This window comes from Gymnodraco acuticeps, unplaced genomic scaffold (genome assembly GCF_902827175.1).
Source record: "Gymnodraco acuticeps unplaced genomic scaffold, fGymAcu1.1, whole genome shotgun sequence".
NCBI classification, from domain to species: Eukaryota; Metazoa; Chordata; class Actinopteri; order Perciformes; family Bathydraconidae; genus Gymnodraco; species Gymnodraco acuticeps.
In genome coordinates, this window is record NW_022991947.1 from 240,750 (window position 1) to 255,123 (window position 14,374).

Consider the following 14,374-nt stretch of genomic DNA (forward strand, 5'->3'; position numbering starts at 1 on the left):
GTCAAATCATGCACTACTATTGGTCCCTGAAGAAATCAACCACATGGCACAGGGTTAAAGACCCAACATGTCTCACGTTTGTAGTAAAGCAAGTCATATCAGGACTACTAGAATAGTTTTTAAACAATTTATACATGTGCTGAAACTAAATCAGAGCTTTTATGGTAACTTATACTTCAACTTTGATCTAGTGTGTGCGTGCGTTGGCACAGTCCACTTTGTTCCACAGGCCAGCATGTCTTTGAGTTGGCCTCTCCTCTCCTACGACTCAAGGTCACGAGTACACACGCGTGCCGGCAGCAATAACACTTTACTGTGAATCTCCGCAATGACTCCTAAAGTCTTCTTTCAGTCCAGGTCAGAGGCAGGAAGTGAGCAGGGAGAAAAGGAGGAAGCAGAAGCAGCTCTCTCTGGCTGCAGGTAATGAGCCTGAACCTTGACCTACAACCTCGCCCTCCACCAGTCTAACAATACTCAGTCTGACAAAACACAGATGTGCAAACACGGTGGTGTTGCCTATAATTTGCAGATATTGAAGGAACGGTGTCTGGCAACATGAAGCCTTTAAATATATGACCCTTTTATTGTTAGAAAATTTATGAATCTATTCTGTTTTAAGGCAACAGAGTCTTCAATAGATCAATAAAGACATTAAAATCCAGGATGATAATTTATCTTTTTATTATTTGACAACACAATACAGCATGTTGCATTTGTTCACTCATTACATTTACAGAAGTGGTCAGGAAAGTCTCATGGACTTTGTTTACACACTTATCCATACTACTTTCCTTTATCAAACAGCTTGATGATGCTGCAGCTGATGAAAAGATTGCTGGGACATGAGCCCTGTCCAAAACCAACCCACACCCCTTACACATTTAAAGGGTGCAGACACCAGCCTCCTTTTAAACCTTTTGAAGTGTAATTGATGTATCGATGGTGACGGGTAGTCTCTATGCTTTTGGACAGAGCCCCTGGTTTGGCAGGTGACTGCCTCACTAGTTAAAGAAGAAAAACCTGCTGCCATGTTTGGAAGTCTCAAGGTTACCCTCGATGACCGGGTTGGGCTCAGGACGTTCCCGAGAGTGGTACGGGTCCTCAGGGAAGGGCCGCTCGGTCGCCACTTTGGTCACCTACGAAAAAAACAAGCCATGCCATGACGTGTCAAAAGAGAATTAAAAAGTTGTTTTGATGGACATGCGCAATTTGATTGTTCAACAGGTATGCATTTTGCCAATATCTGATTAGACATTGACTAGAGTCTACATTATAATTACTTGTGTGATTTAATGATTGAGATATAAGCAAAATAACATTTTTCATTGTTTCATCAGGGTTTAAAAAACAATAGATTATCAAATCGAAAAACTGAAAGCCTGTCCATCTCCTCAGTTCTCCTCTTACCTCTTTTAGTTCTCAAATCATGATGACATCCTCTTGCTTAGTTGTTAACTACCTCATCCTTTCCGCTGCTTTGCCCCTCTTTGCAAATTTTTTATGACTTCTGGGTCAGGACTGTCTTTCCTTAACGCTCTGCCTCTTTTCCTGACTCAATAACTCACAACCTGAAGGACCATCTCTCTTTCAACCACCTTCCACATTTTGTCTACTCTTTCTTTTCATTTGTTAGATGGCTGAACAGCCAGAGAAACTGAGCCATTCAAAAAGGAAAAGTTGGATTTCTGTTGTTTTGTGCTCTGCCTTGAGAAGTGAAAAAAGGCCAGACGGTTGATCACAGCCTTTCACAGATTCCCACTCTGGTTCCGAAAAGCTATTGTTAAGATCGGCCTTTGGTTTTATTTTGATTGCTGCTACCTAATTAGTGCTTGCTTGTGTTACGCAAGACCCACAAAAAGGTAACAAAAACCAATGCAGTGTAAAATGCATGATTTGCTCCAAACTGCAGCAGAATAAGACCACGCAGATGCAATCAGAGCCTCTTGCATAGCCCATAATCAGCCAAAATGGAGTCCATCACCCACGCTGCTCACACTGTGCAGTCAATCCCTCACAAGTCTCACCTTAGACAGCTCTCCCAGCTCAGGTCTCTGCCAGCCCAGCTTCTCAAGGGCGCAGCTGTCGAAGGTTTGCTGTTTATCACGGCAACGGCGCAGTTCTGTCAAATTTGAATAATCCAGACAGGTCCAGTACTCCGTGAAGGACTCTGCGCAGCTTCCCTTGATTTGCCTACAAGAAAGAATGAAGCAAGATGAGATATGCAAAAGTAGTCCAGAAAACTTGGTTGTAACGCAGGAACTGGAAGCTTAAAAAGAGAAACTCGTGTTGTGTTTAAAGAGATATTGTGACTCACCAAAGGTAATTAAAGAATAATGATTAATATGACAGTTTTCAAAGTCAATTATAGTTCCTCCTATGAGCCTTAGCTGTTCAGATTCAAAACCCACACAAAAAGGTCGTCTGACTGAACTCCTAGAAAAGGTGTCTGGCAGTTTCCAGAAGCACCCAAGAATTAAACCAGGTCCCAGATGCAATTACAGCTTTTCTCAAATCTTTCCTCATTATAATAATTACAGGTATTGCTCTTTCACAGTAACGTCTCAGTTTATCTTTGAGGTCAGAGTGTCGGTTGTTTGTTTCGGCTTTACAATTAGAGGTCATGTGTTTTTGAGAACCAGAAACACAAGCACCTCAGTGGGTGTATGGGCATCAGGGTATAACCAACGCTCAGTCTAAAACTTTCAGTAAACACAGACACAGCAGTTTAGAGTGAAAAAACCCAGACCACTTCCCCAAATAGCCCCCAAGGGCTGTTTCACAGACATAATCAACTCTGTACTCAAATAGCACAGAGACATTTCATAAAGGTGTTCTCTACATCATACTTAAGTCCCCACTATTTATTTATTTATCAATCTCAAGATAACAAAGTGTTTATGCAGAGACTGGCTCTTATTCAATTGCCATGAAATGCAGGAAAAACTTTTTTTGGAATGAAAACTGACTTGATAAAAAACTCTCAGCTGTAAGATTAATACTATGACATAAAACAGAGTGGAAAATAACTTTTAAGACGCCCGGGACAGTTCACAGAGAAAGCAAAGTTATTTAAAGTTTGATAAAAAAATCTGTCTTTAATTTTTTTCCGTTATCATCACCTGACGCATTTCTACATAGAAAGTGCAAGTAGATCAGCTATCCCCTCATACAATCAAAGTTTGCCATAGAATATTTAACGTTCAGCGCGCTCAGTCAAACAGTGCATTGGAATTGATGGAGGAATAATGTGTTATAAACCTCAGTCCTTAGTTTGGAGGGGCCAACATGTATTTTAAATCTTAACTGTACAATCTCATCCCATATGGTGCACTTGAACTTAGTTCTCACCAACATTTCCTGAAATGACCCTCCAACTTGCTCAAGTTCAGTCACATCTCCAATCTGTCGCTGGCTTTACAGTTTTGCAGATGACACCATTGCTGCCGGTTATGCCTAATCATTAGTTACCTAAATGTCTGATTAACTACATTTTTGTACTGAAGCGCTAGAAAAAAACCTTCCCGAAAAAAGACGTTTTCAGACTGATCTATGTATACCAGAAGTATTTGGCGAGAAAAAACCTTGGCGTGAGTTACCTGAAGAAGTTGAGCGCACACTCGTTGACTTTCCTCCCTTCTTCTAGACACTTCCTGGGGTCCTTCTCCTCCCAGCGGCAGAGCATGAACTCCTTGTTGGGTTTGTCACACTGGGAGCCATAATGGTGGGCAGCAGCCTTCAGCACTGCAGAGGAAACGTTGATCTGGACACAACCAGGGACAGAAGCATGAAAAACAACTATGAGACTGCTTCAAATGATATATAATGACCACAGAGTAAATAAATGCAACCAAACTTTTAGATTTGTTTCAAGACACAGGATTATTCTGGTGTTTTCCTGACAGTGGCTGATATTGGTGACCTCATATTTAAGATCCAAGAGAAAGTGTTTAATCGTTTTTTACAGATCAATACAGTAACAATCAGTTGGGATCAAGTGGGAGCAGCTTGAAACTTATGGGCTAGCTCTAACAGTGAAAAGTGCACTCTTTAAACTCCAAACATGTCATACTCAGTCTATACATTGTAAACAACTGTATAACTAAATGTGTTTATTTAAAAAGTGCATACACTCTATGAAGACCTGTAGTTCTGCTGCAACCCTCAGTGCTTAAGACTTTTGTTTGACACTGCCACTTATTATATTAAATATGTATGCTGTATTTTAACACTGTACACACTAACCTTTGTTCTTCTACTTATTACCGTCTTATTATAGTGTCACTTGTTATATATGTCTATTCTCTTTAATGGTTATTGTGAATTGCATGGTAATGTCCTTTTACGGTACGTTTATTAAGCAGATTGTTTTGAGTTACTACTGAATTTAAAAGAAATGTGTACCTGCACAGATATAGTTTATTAGATCCATGATGCTGCCATATTCCATGATGTTGGAAAGACACAAGCTGCTGCCAGCTTACACCTGACTTCCAGCTTACACCTGACTTCCAGCTTACACCTGACTTCCAGCTTACACCTGACTTCCAAGGACAACTCTATGTGCCAACTAACACTACTGCACATAAACAGGCTAGATATGAGTTTAGGGGCAGTCAATGTATAGTTACTGTCACCTTCGGGGTACATTGAAGCAGTAATAAGGATTATTAAGAGTGTGATGCAAGGTTAACAACGATAAAGAGCCCATGAGTTCCTGAATAGTTTGGTTTCTATAACGTCATAAAGATAGCGAAACATTCGCCAGGTTTAGATGCATTCAGAAATATCTGCTGGTTGATTTATTATCAGGCTTTGTAAGCATTGGGAAAAGTGGTAACACTAGTGGCAATAGTTAAAAGCTACTGAGCATATTTTTTAAACATACAGCAGCTAGCGATAGCAAGCTAGTTAGCTAACATGTTATATCCTGCTAAAGTTTCCATTCAAGGGAAACAATAACCGCTGCTCACCTCGTCCACTTTCAGCTCCTGCAAGGAGGGGACTTCCAGCGTTGTAGGCATGGCTGTGTCTCTGTTTAATAAAACAACCGCAGAAAATCAAATGGAAAACATTCAAGGTCCTGTTCCTCGGGCTCCAAGACGAGCTACGAGGCCGCTGAGAAGGTCAGTTTACTGCGCCTGCTCAGCCGGGAGGCGCGTGTTGATGACGCAGACGAAAGCGCTTTTAAAAATACAGAGGAAAAAAGAATGATATACGAATTTCAATCGTATCAACTTATGAATTATTTTCTCAAGGTCTGTTTCGAACTATTTAAAATAATAAAATTGTAACAAACGAACCACTCCTCTTTTTGTAGACTCGTTGTTGTTGTTCTTGTCACATTGTCGCCATGGTAACGATACACTTGGCTGTTGTGTGTAGTCTTGCCTACTTACTTGACGATATAAGTCTTCTGTTGTATTTATTTTTAGAAGAAAGGGTGTTAGAAAGCCAATGTTATAATGGAGTTCATCGGAAGCAGTTATAAAGGAGACACAAAAAATGGCAGGTAAATATATTTGTCCCTACCCTATAAGACAACAGGATATGCATTGATATGCACAACATTTAGAATTAACTTAGAACGTTGAGTCAGGTTAGCTATGCTTCCTACAAAGCAAAAGCTATTAAAGCACTGTATGATCATCTATTTTCTTCCTCAGGATGGATGGAAAAGGAGAATACACATTTCCAACAGAGACCAAGTATGAGGGAGAGATGAAAGAAGGGATGTTCCATGGCAAAGGAGTTCTACACTTTCCAAATGGGAGTAAATATGAGGCCACCTGGGAAAACGGCATAGCTAAACAGGTGGGGAGCCGGGTTCATGTATCCTTGCATGCATGTCAGAATACCACTGCATCCACATGAGTGTGTGTTTCGCATTGGTTATAGTTGATATTACATCTGGTCCCTTTTAGCAATCACTCACCATTACTGTCATAGTTATTAGGTTTCTTTCCTCTTTTTACCTGCATCGAGCAACCCTCTCTTCTGCTCTGATGCAATGGGCTTTTGCCACAACAGCGATCACTCCAATTATTATCATCATTTCAGTTGCGGTTCATTTGAAATGATAGCTGGACATGGACATGACTGAACATGGCCCAGACTACCCTGCACCTGCATCCATGCCAGCCCATGACATTCTACTTCCATTTAAAACAGACCTAAACTATCCTATGACCTAAAGAATTTAAAATCTGGAAATTATATCTGATGTCTTAAAGTGTAGCTTACTCTGAAACGTACACATCCTTCAAAGTTGTTCCTCAGCCTTCTTTATTTTAGACATATTGACATGAAAACAGGAACAAGCCAGAACTCACACTCACAAATCAATGGTTGAATAATCGGGAGGAAAACTTCAACATATGAACCGCAGGGGGTCGGGGATCAAAGTTGATGGATGACCCCTCTACCTCCAGAGCCTCAGCAAATCAGAATTAATGCATTTGTTTACATTAAAGTGTTATTATGGTTCCACATTTGGCAGAAAACTGCTATTTTTCCATTCACAATAACAGTTTTTTCTCAGAAGGACATGCACACATACTGTACATAAAGTGGATCAGTTCCTGCCAAAGACATATTTTTCCACTTTTCACTCGTGGTATACATCAATGCAGACAGTTCTGGTTTTATCTGCTGAGGTTTTGAGATATCCATCCCTTAGATTCCCGCCTTGACCTAAAGATGACAATGGAAGACATTTTAAATTGTTTTGTGGGGTGTAAAGCACTGAAAAGTAACATTTGAAAACCACAACAGCCATTTATCTCTCCAGAAACCATGGGTTACATAGAATTACACCCAGACCTTATTTTCAAAAGTTTCAACTGGAACTACTTTCTGTCAAAGAAATAACCCGCGGGAAGACTGCCAGCAGTGAGGTCTGTGGATTATCTTGCATATCAGCATTGTTTCTGCTTTTAACGTTTTCAAATGTAGCTCTTTCACTGCTTTGAGGAGTGCAAATACAACTCTATTGTATGTGTATGTTTAAAGATGTGAATATAACAACAGTTTGGGATATAATTACTTTCCCCATTTAAAAAAACGTGTTTGAAAAATGGGGGTGATTTTAAAATGGTGCTTCCTTACAAGGGGTCATTTACCTTCGCTGATGGCCTGCAGTACCAGGAGAAGGACTGGGACTACTGCGATGGTTACGACAGGCGCTTCTACAGTGAGAGGTGCAATGGACTCAGACCTGCAGGTTGGAATTTATTATTGTGTTCTCAATGGGACAGATTATTTCTTATTAATCGCATCAGACAATCACCCTAACATGATTTGGCTCGGAAAATATAAGGAACTTTGCCTCATAATAAACTACTGTAAATATATTGAGAGGAAGAATGTGTTTGAGTAAAAACCAAAGCCATTAACCTGACAAACAAACAGACCAATAATAACAACATACAGTGAAATCCATTAGATAGATTAAAAATATAAAAACAAGTTGTTTTAGTAGTTGTAAACCACATAACCATTCAACACAAAACAATTGACTTGTTCGTACAGGAGAATCTCAGCTAAGTGATCTTCATCCACCACACATTATTCCTGATGGATGCTACGATTGTGGAGATGGTTCCTATGATCCCAAGGCCAGAGTTGTTACTTCCTACAGTGGCAGATTCCTCAGAAATGCAGGTGAGAGAGAGAATATCCTGTTATTTTGAATGTTGTAGCCCGGTGAAACGAAACCCTTACTTCAAATTATAATCAACTCTTTGCTTCTAAAAAAGCTATAATAAAGAACCACAATCCACGCAAACAAGAACAGGGAAACAGAGCAAGGACAGAGTTGACAAGGTTAATGTTTATTTCAGCTTTTGTTTGGTTGTTTATTTGAACATTCATCATCATCAGACACCTGAACAAAGTATTCCATTTCCTTAATATAGACTCCTCATGTAAATGTTCCAATCATTGTTTGATATAGGTAAACAGAAATGCAACATCAGGCCTATACCTCAATACAATTCTGAGTTTATAGCCATATAATCAGATAAATAAATACTGAGGCAGCAATTGTTGCTGCCTTGTCGGGCAGAATAGTAGCTGTGTATAACATTATGTCTACTTTTCAACAACTCTACTTTTCTGAAAACAGGCCAGAAAAGTAGAGTTGGTTCAAAGTATTTTCAAACACACTAAAGAGCTTGTGTTGAATTTGCCTCGGGGAGGACCCTTTGTCTTTGTCTCTCTGAGAGCACACAATGTGGCCATATGGGAAGGATTTTATAGCAATGAACCAATGGAATTATGTTAAATGGATTATCCCTGGACTCTCTGATGGAAGATTATTGCTACAAGTCATCTGATAAGCATGCTTCTATAGGCTATTGCCGTCAATTCAAAACTTTTTTTTCCTTTTGGTATTTGTCAAAAGTGGAAAATTCAAGACACATTTTTCCCCTGAGTGGGTGCCCAGTTTTGGAACTCCTGATTTGAAGTGAATGCGGTCTGTCAGGTGTCCAGATAGGAATCCTCTGACATCCTCTGCTCGTCATGTCGCCTAAGATTTTACATCACAAGACACTGTTGTGAATTAGGCAGCAGGCTGAATGCAGTTTCTAAATACTATGGGCTCACTAATGTTTGGTCCAGTGTTTACTGCGCATCAAAGGGGCTTGACATTATTTAACATATTGTATAGTAGCTTAAAAAAGCTTTAATCAAAGCTTAATCTATGGTGATGGTGTACAAGGCTGTGGGAATTGTTGCTTTTGATTGCAGAAAATGCAGGAGGAATTCAAACCAGACCATATTTTGATCCAAATATGATGCTTGTGACTGTTTTTAACCTTAAAAATGTAGAAATGTGTAAGAAATATGATTTCTGGCATTAGTTAATGTATGACTCACTAAGCTGCCTAAGGTATTTTTTTTTTGGGAAGAATATTTGTGTTCAGATGTTCTATTTGCAACATAATACAGATTAGTTCCACAAGCACACAAATCTAATTTACATATGTGGAGAGACAGAAGGAAACAGAGGATTAGATCCACATCCTTGCTAGATGTGTAAGAAGACAAAAATATGTTTTTCAATTATTTCCTTGATGGGGGTTGTTCATCATCATTATAGCTCTGGTATTGATCAGTAGAGTGACGGAGAGAGAGAGAGAGAGAGAGAGAGAGAGAGAGAGAGAGAGAGAGAGAGAGAGATGAGAGAGAGAGAGAGAGAGAGAGAGAGAGAGAGAGTAGAGAGAGAGAGAGAGAGAGAGAGAGTAGAGAGAGAGAGATGAGAGAGATAGAGAGAGAGAGATAGAGAGAGAGATAGAGAGAAAGAAAACAAGATAAAAGATATGTTCTGGAAGTTGAGATGAAGAAAGAAAAAGGAACTGAACACTTTCCAACCATTCTCTTACTCTGTTTTGATTTAAATACATCTGCAATCAAACAAACTATTTAAAGGAGACGTATTATACAATCGTTCAGATTTATCCCTGTGCTTTAGGTTTCTGCGAGAACATTTTCACATTCTTTAATGTTCAAAAATGACTATTTTCTTCTCCTATACAATAAGTCTGAATATACCTAGATTTTCTCAGTCTCTGAAACACTCTGCTTTGATTGGTCAGTGTTTTGGGGATTTCCGTTAGTGCACGTGTCATTGCAGCCGGGGAATGACTATAATGGCACTATAGCAGCACATTCTACCTATTTATTGTATATCTTTAGGAAATCCTGATGGCTTGCTTAAGCCACTGTGTGCATTTCCCCACAGATTAAGCGTTTTGATACTTTTAAAGCAGGGGTGTCCAAACTACGGCCTGGGGGCCAAATGCGGCCCGCGTTTGGAATCGGCCAAATTCAAAAAGTGTAATGAAATATGGCCCACAAATTAAACATCTGCTATTGTACTTCTTAAAATATATATGCTCAAATATATAACACAGTATTCATGTAAGCCCAATTTTCAGTCAATTCAAGTTGAAAAACATTTTCTAACAAATCTTAGTTGATAAGAAAAAAGCCCAATAACACATTTACATAACAACCTTGAAATATACCCTTCATATGTCCTCTTATTATAAGCAATCTGAGCCTCCTGTTTCAAGGAATGAGCTGATAACAAAATAATTGAAACCTACAGAGCTGTGTGTTTTTTTCATCAATATCAACCATCATTTACCTAAATTTGATTACTTTTTCTAACTTCTAACTTACCTCTGGTGAGCGGCCAAGCCCTTCGTATATTTTTCTGTATGTGGCCCTCGTGAAAAAAGTTCGGACACCCCTGTTTTAAAGCATTCATATAGCACTTACACTGATGGGAACTTTAATAGAAGTGTCTGTTCATGTGCAATACTATAGAGTGATGTATATTATGTACTGAGAATGTGGCATATGCAATACTTGTCCGCTATCCCTTTGCTTTGTAAACAAGGCTTGAAAAGAATGCTCCTGTGTCCTGTACGGATTCATTCTTCAACCCTTGAGGTGAAAGCACATTTGTCACAGTGGGTGTGAAGACAGAATTTATTGCCTCATGGCTTCCGCCCAGGATGATGGCTGCGGGGATGATGGGACACAGGGAAGACCCACCCTCCCAAAGGGGACGTTTGCTGCAGCAAGGAAAGAGGAAGGAGCTCCCCGTGTAGCAGCTGGTGGATGTAGGACAAGGAAGAAATTAGCCCGTGAAGACGAAGATCATATCTGGAGTTGCAAAAATCGTGCATATGGAACGGGTTGAAACTGCAGATGAATCAAGTTTACCCCCTGATCTTAAAGTCCTTGCAAGGAGATATCAGGCTCAACCAAACTCATTGGTCAAACCTGATTTATCACAAAGTCCTGGCCTGCTTAGTTACTGTTGCTAACTTGGACAAACAGTCCTTCTTGGCATAGTGCCAGAGCAAAACAATAGGATCTTTTGCTAATATTCCCCAAGAGGTTATGGATTATTTTGGGAGATGTCATCAAGGGGCTGCTGTGCCGACAATGTATGTAGGAAGGGTTTGTATCGAGAATACTGGTACGCCTTGTAAACATGTATGGGGGAAATGTTGGGATGGGATGCACATGATGGTATCGCCCCCATGATTTTATCTTAACTTAATGAAAAACATTTTAACAGACTCCTGTTCCTCGTAGATTTTAAGTAACAGAAAGGAGTCACACGTGTCATTTGGATACAAAGTCAACTCCTGCAATACACAGGAGACGGAAAGGAAGGAATGTCTGAGTGTGTGTGACTGTGCAGCAATGTGTACTATGTTTGTGTGTGTGTTGAGTGATTGTGGTGAAAAATTAACATTTAGGGGTGACATTCTTTGTTTCTGGCCGATGTTATTTCCAAACTTTAAGGGCGTCCAATATCGACTTTGACAAATCACCAATTAGTTACTCAGTCTTACACAAGAAAACATGCCAATGGACTGGCATAGTGGGTGAGGTGGCAGCTATCCCTATAAAAACACAAAACACTCCTTGTTAAGCAACTAATGATATTGATTGATTGATTAATCATAATTGTATTTATTTCAGATTTTTAATATGACTCCACTTACTACATCAGTGTGTCATAGTTAACATTTAAGCTTAAACAATGCCAACAGGGTAAAGGGTAAAACACAGTAAAATGAACACTGGTAAACCTTTAACAAACATTCAAGAGTCAAACACTCAATAGGAAGAATTATGGAAGTACATTAGCTTCAAAGAAAGCCAAACCTTTTTGCTGCTAAAAAAAACAAATCATGTAATCAACAAACAAGTCTACAGGGCTACTTTTATCTGTCCTCACAAAAAGGACAAAATAATTGTACTTCATTTCTGATGAATATTGTTACAAGGTAGAACATTGCATTACTCAATGAAACTGTAATTTAAAAAGAATGAGAAAGGATACATAGGCCACATCTGCACAATCAAATCTCCACCGCTGACTGATTGAGCGTGTTATTCCAAACAAACACACACACCGTCAGTTGTGTGTTCTCTCATGGCAACAGGCAGCAACAGTCGGCCGGGCGCAGGAGGCGGCAGCAGCTCCAGCAGGGGCCATGTGTTGCCATATTGTTTGTAGCACTTTCCTGTTTCTGGGATAACTGCTTCCCTTTGAGACTCCGCACTGAAAGAGTTCCACACTGAAAACATTCCACGGCCAAGGAAAACACCTCTGGTGACCGAGCCGCGTCCCCTCCCTTTGTCCCCGTCCAGCCGAGGTGTTTCACAGACAGATAAGATCAGCTGGGGCCCTTGGGAGTGGAACATATCCTCACGCTGCCTTTCCTGAAACTCTCATTTTTCATACATCTTAGGGACAAAAATTCACCATAAAATAGGATTCACATGTTAATCCTCAGAACTGTGACGGATGGATTAATAATTTTAAAGATTGGTATCTCTCCTTCAAAGCTGGAAACATGAACACCGCACAGTTTTCTGTGATGTCATCATAACCAAAAAAAGCAAAGGCCGCTCGGCTTGCAGTGAATTGGAGACAGATGCCTTAAATGTGTGCATTTGAATGTTTATTTGAGCTTTCACATTTAGGTAAGTTTGATTTTACTGTGGTGCCTCCAATTGGAAACCACAAAATGTGCACATATGACCCTATAGGTCATTGTGAGTGGACCAGGTTCAGAGTTCAACATTAGTGTTATACCCCATCCGTTTCTGTGAACACTTAATGCAACACAATCATCTTTAATGAAATTAACTATCTACAAGCAGAAAGCAGTTTTTTGCTTTTGCTCATTATGCCAGTGTGTCTGTCTCTGCATGTGTTTGGTTATGTGTCTGCTTGTTAATTCGGAGCCATTAGGCTGGAAGGAAACACTTTCCCCTCTGAGTGTATTTTAAGGATTAAGATAAACAGACTTTAACAAGGTGCCATTATCGCTTCCGCACACTCTCTCTCTCTCCTGTACATCGCAAAAAGGTTGTCTATGCAGGTGGATACAGTCAAGATGGATAAAAAAAAAACTGTTCAATAAACAAGTGTGTTTAGTGAGCTTCATTCTCTAAAGACTAAAATGTTTCCCTGAAGTTTGCACCACAAATGTGATTATTAGGCACATCAGAGAACATAAGGTGTCTTTATTTCTGTTGTATCAGTCTAACTGATATCCCAACACCAGAAATGGTGTAAGGAGTCATTAAAAAGGTTTATAAATGTATGTATTGACTTACAAAGACTGGTAAATCACAAAAATGTCCGGCTGTCTTCAGATTGCAAGAAATTACCAGCCACCTGTGCCCTCATATAACCCAAGGTACCAATTACATTTGACTTAAATCCTGAGATAAACGCTGCTATACAATCTCAAGAGGGCAGAATTACAGCAAATATGAAAATGTCCCAATGAAATTATCATTAAGGCAGGTTGTGGTTTGGGTCTAATTGAGGTCAGTCTAAACGTAACGATGTGTTCAATAATGACCTTCTCCGCTCACGAATGCGTCACAAAGACTGTTTGCGTGGCAGCTGTCCGCGTGTCCGATACGTTCAATTGACCTCGCGATAAGAACAGGTAGAGAGGAGAAAGAGAGAAAGAGGAGCGTTTTATACTTGAAGTGGCTGCTGGTATTGACGCCTGGCAATTACGCACAATCAGTCCGCGAGCTGCAGACCTGCTCCCCTGTACAATGGAGCCTCGCGCTCAGTGGAACCTGGGGGTGAGGCCCGCGCGCTGCTCAAGTGCGTGCAGCTGCATGCGCTCCAGAGAAAAGCTCACTTCCCCCGCAATTAGCTTCTCATTTCAGTTTGACAATGCAAAACTGCTTTATTATCAGCTCCTCTGGCAGTCGTTTCGGTTTAAAAAAAGAAAAATCGTCGTCCATTTTTGGAGGTTATTATTTATCGGTGTCTGAAGTGGCTCTGAGAAGTTATTTGCTCCTAATTGTCAGGCTTATCTTGGTTTACCCGAGACTTGAATGGCACTTCACTGTCGCAGCCTCATACACAAAATGACCTGTGGTTTAATTATGCAGGCAACTGCTTCTATAGTTTTGATTTAAACGCTTTACCTTTACACCTCAATCTGCGTTTGTTTCTTATGTAATATAGGTCAAACGTTTAAAAAAAACAATTAAGCTGGTATGACTCCAGGCCTTGTTTCCAATAGTTTTAACATAATCCTCCATTTGAAATTAAATCTTTTCAACAGATGACTCTGAGCATGAGTGGATTCTGCGGACTTGTCGGAAAGCTTGGGATGAGGCTGTCGGTGTTGATCCTGAAAACGCTGTCGCTTTCTGAAGAGACCGGAGACTTCTGTAGTCCATTTTTAGACATCAGATGTTTTTTGTGTCTTGTAACATAACTCTGACAAATAAAGCGTTTTTTGTTATTTCTATTTTCTTATGTTTAATTCGATTGTGTGTGTGATTTAAAAAATAAAAGGATAGA

General features: G+C 39.9%; 2 protein-coding genes across 2 annotated transcripts; one reads left to right on the forward strand and one right to left on the reverse strand.

Annotated features, from left to right (window-relative positions):
• Window positions 1-664: 664 nt before the first annotated feature.
• ndufa8 (NADH:ubiquinone oxidoreductase subunit A8) lies at window positions 665-5,146 on the reverse strand. Its single transcript, XM_034200550.1, has 4 exons — window positions 4,971-5,146; window positions 3,597-3,760; window positions 2,025-2,190; window positions 665-1,136 (listed from the first exon to the last, which is right to left on the reverse strand). Exons 1-4 carry the CDS (start codon window positions 5,019-5,021, stop codon window positions 1,002-1,004), a joined length of 516 nt encoding a protein of 171 aa, XP_034056441.1. The 5' UTR covers window positions 5,022-5,146; the 3' UTR covers window positions 665-1,001.
• A 228-nt stretch (window positions 5,147-5,374) lies between these two features.
• morn5 (MORN repeat containing 5) lies at window positions 5,375-14,321 on the forward strand. The gene is made up of 5 exons (XM_034200580.1): window positions 5,375-5,509; window positions 5,664-5,811; window positions 7,108-7,219; window positions 7,528-7,659; window positions 14,133-14,321. Exons 1-5 carry the CDS (start codon window positions 5,463-5,465, stop codon window positions 14,222-14,224), a joined length of 531 nt encoding a protein of 176 aa, XP_034056471.1. The 5' UTR covers window positions 5,375-5,462; the 3' UTR covers window positions 14,225-14,321.
• Window positions 14,322-14,374: the final 53 nt, after the last annotated feature.

Bases quoted from the DNA above. Each gene is read 5' to 3' on its own strand.
- ndufa8 (XM_034200550.1), bottom strand. From the start codon at position 5,021: ATGCCTACAACGCTGGAAGTCCCCTCCTTGCAGGAGCTGAAAGTGGAC. The intron at 3,761-4,970 runs GTGAGCAGCGGT...GGTTGTGTCCAG, and splicing joins AGGAGCTGAAAGTGGACGAG to ATCAACGTTTCCTCTGCAGT. The intron at 1,137-2,024 runs GTGAGACTTGTG...TTTTTTTCGTAG, and splicing joins AGCTGGGAGAGCTGTCTAAG to GTGACCAAAGTGGCGACCGA.
- morn5 (XM_034200580.1), top strand. From the start codon at position 5,463: ATGGAGTTCATCGGAAGCAGTTATAAAGGAGACACAAAAAATGGCAG. The intron at 5,510-5,663 runs GTAAATATATTT...TTTCTTCCTCAG, and splicing joins GGAGACACAAAAAATGGCAG to GATGGATGGAAAAGGAGAAT. The intron at 7,220-7,527 runs GTTGGAATTTAT...TTGTTCGTACAG, and splicing joins CAATGGACTCAGACCTGCAG to GAGAATCTCAGCTAAGTGAT.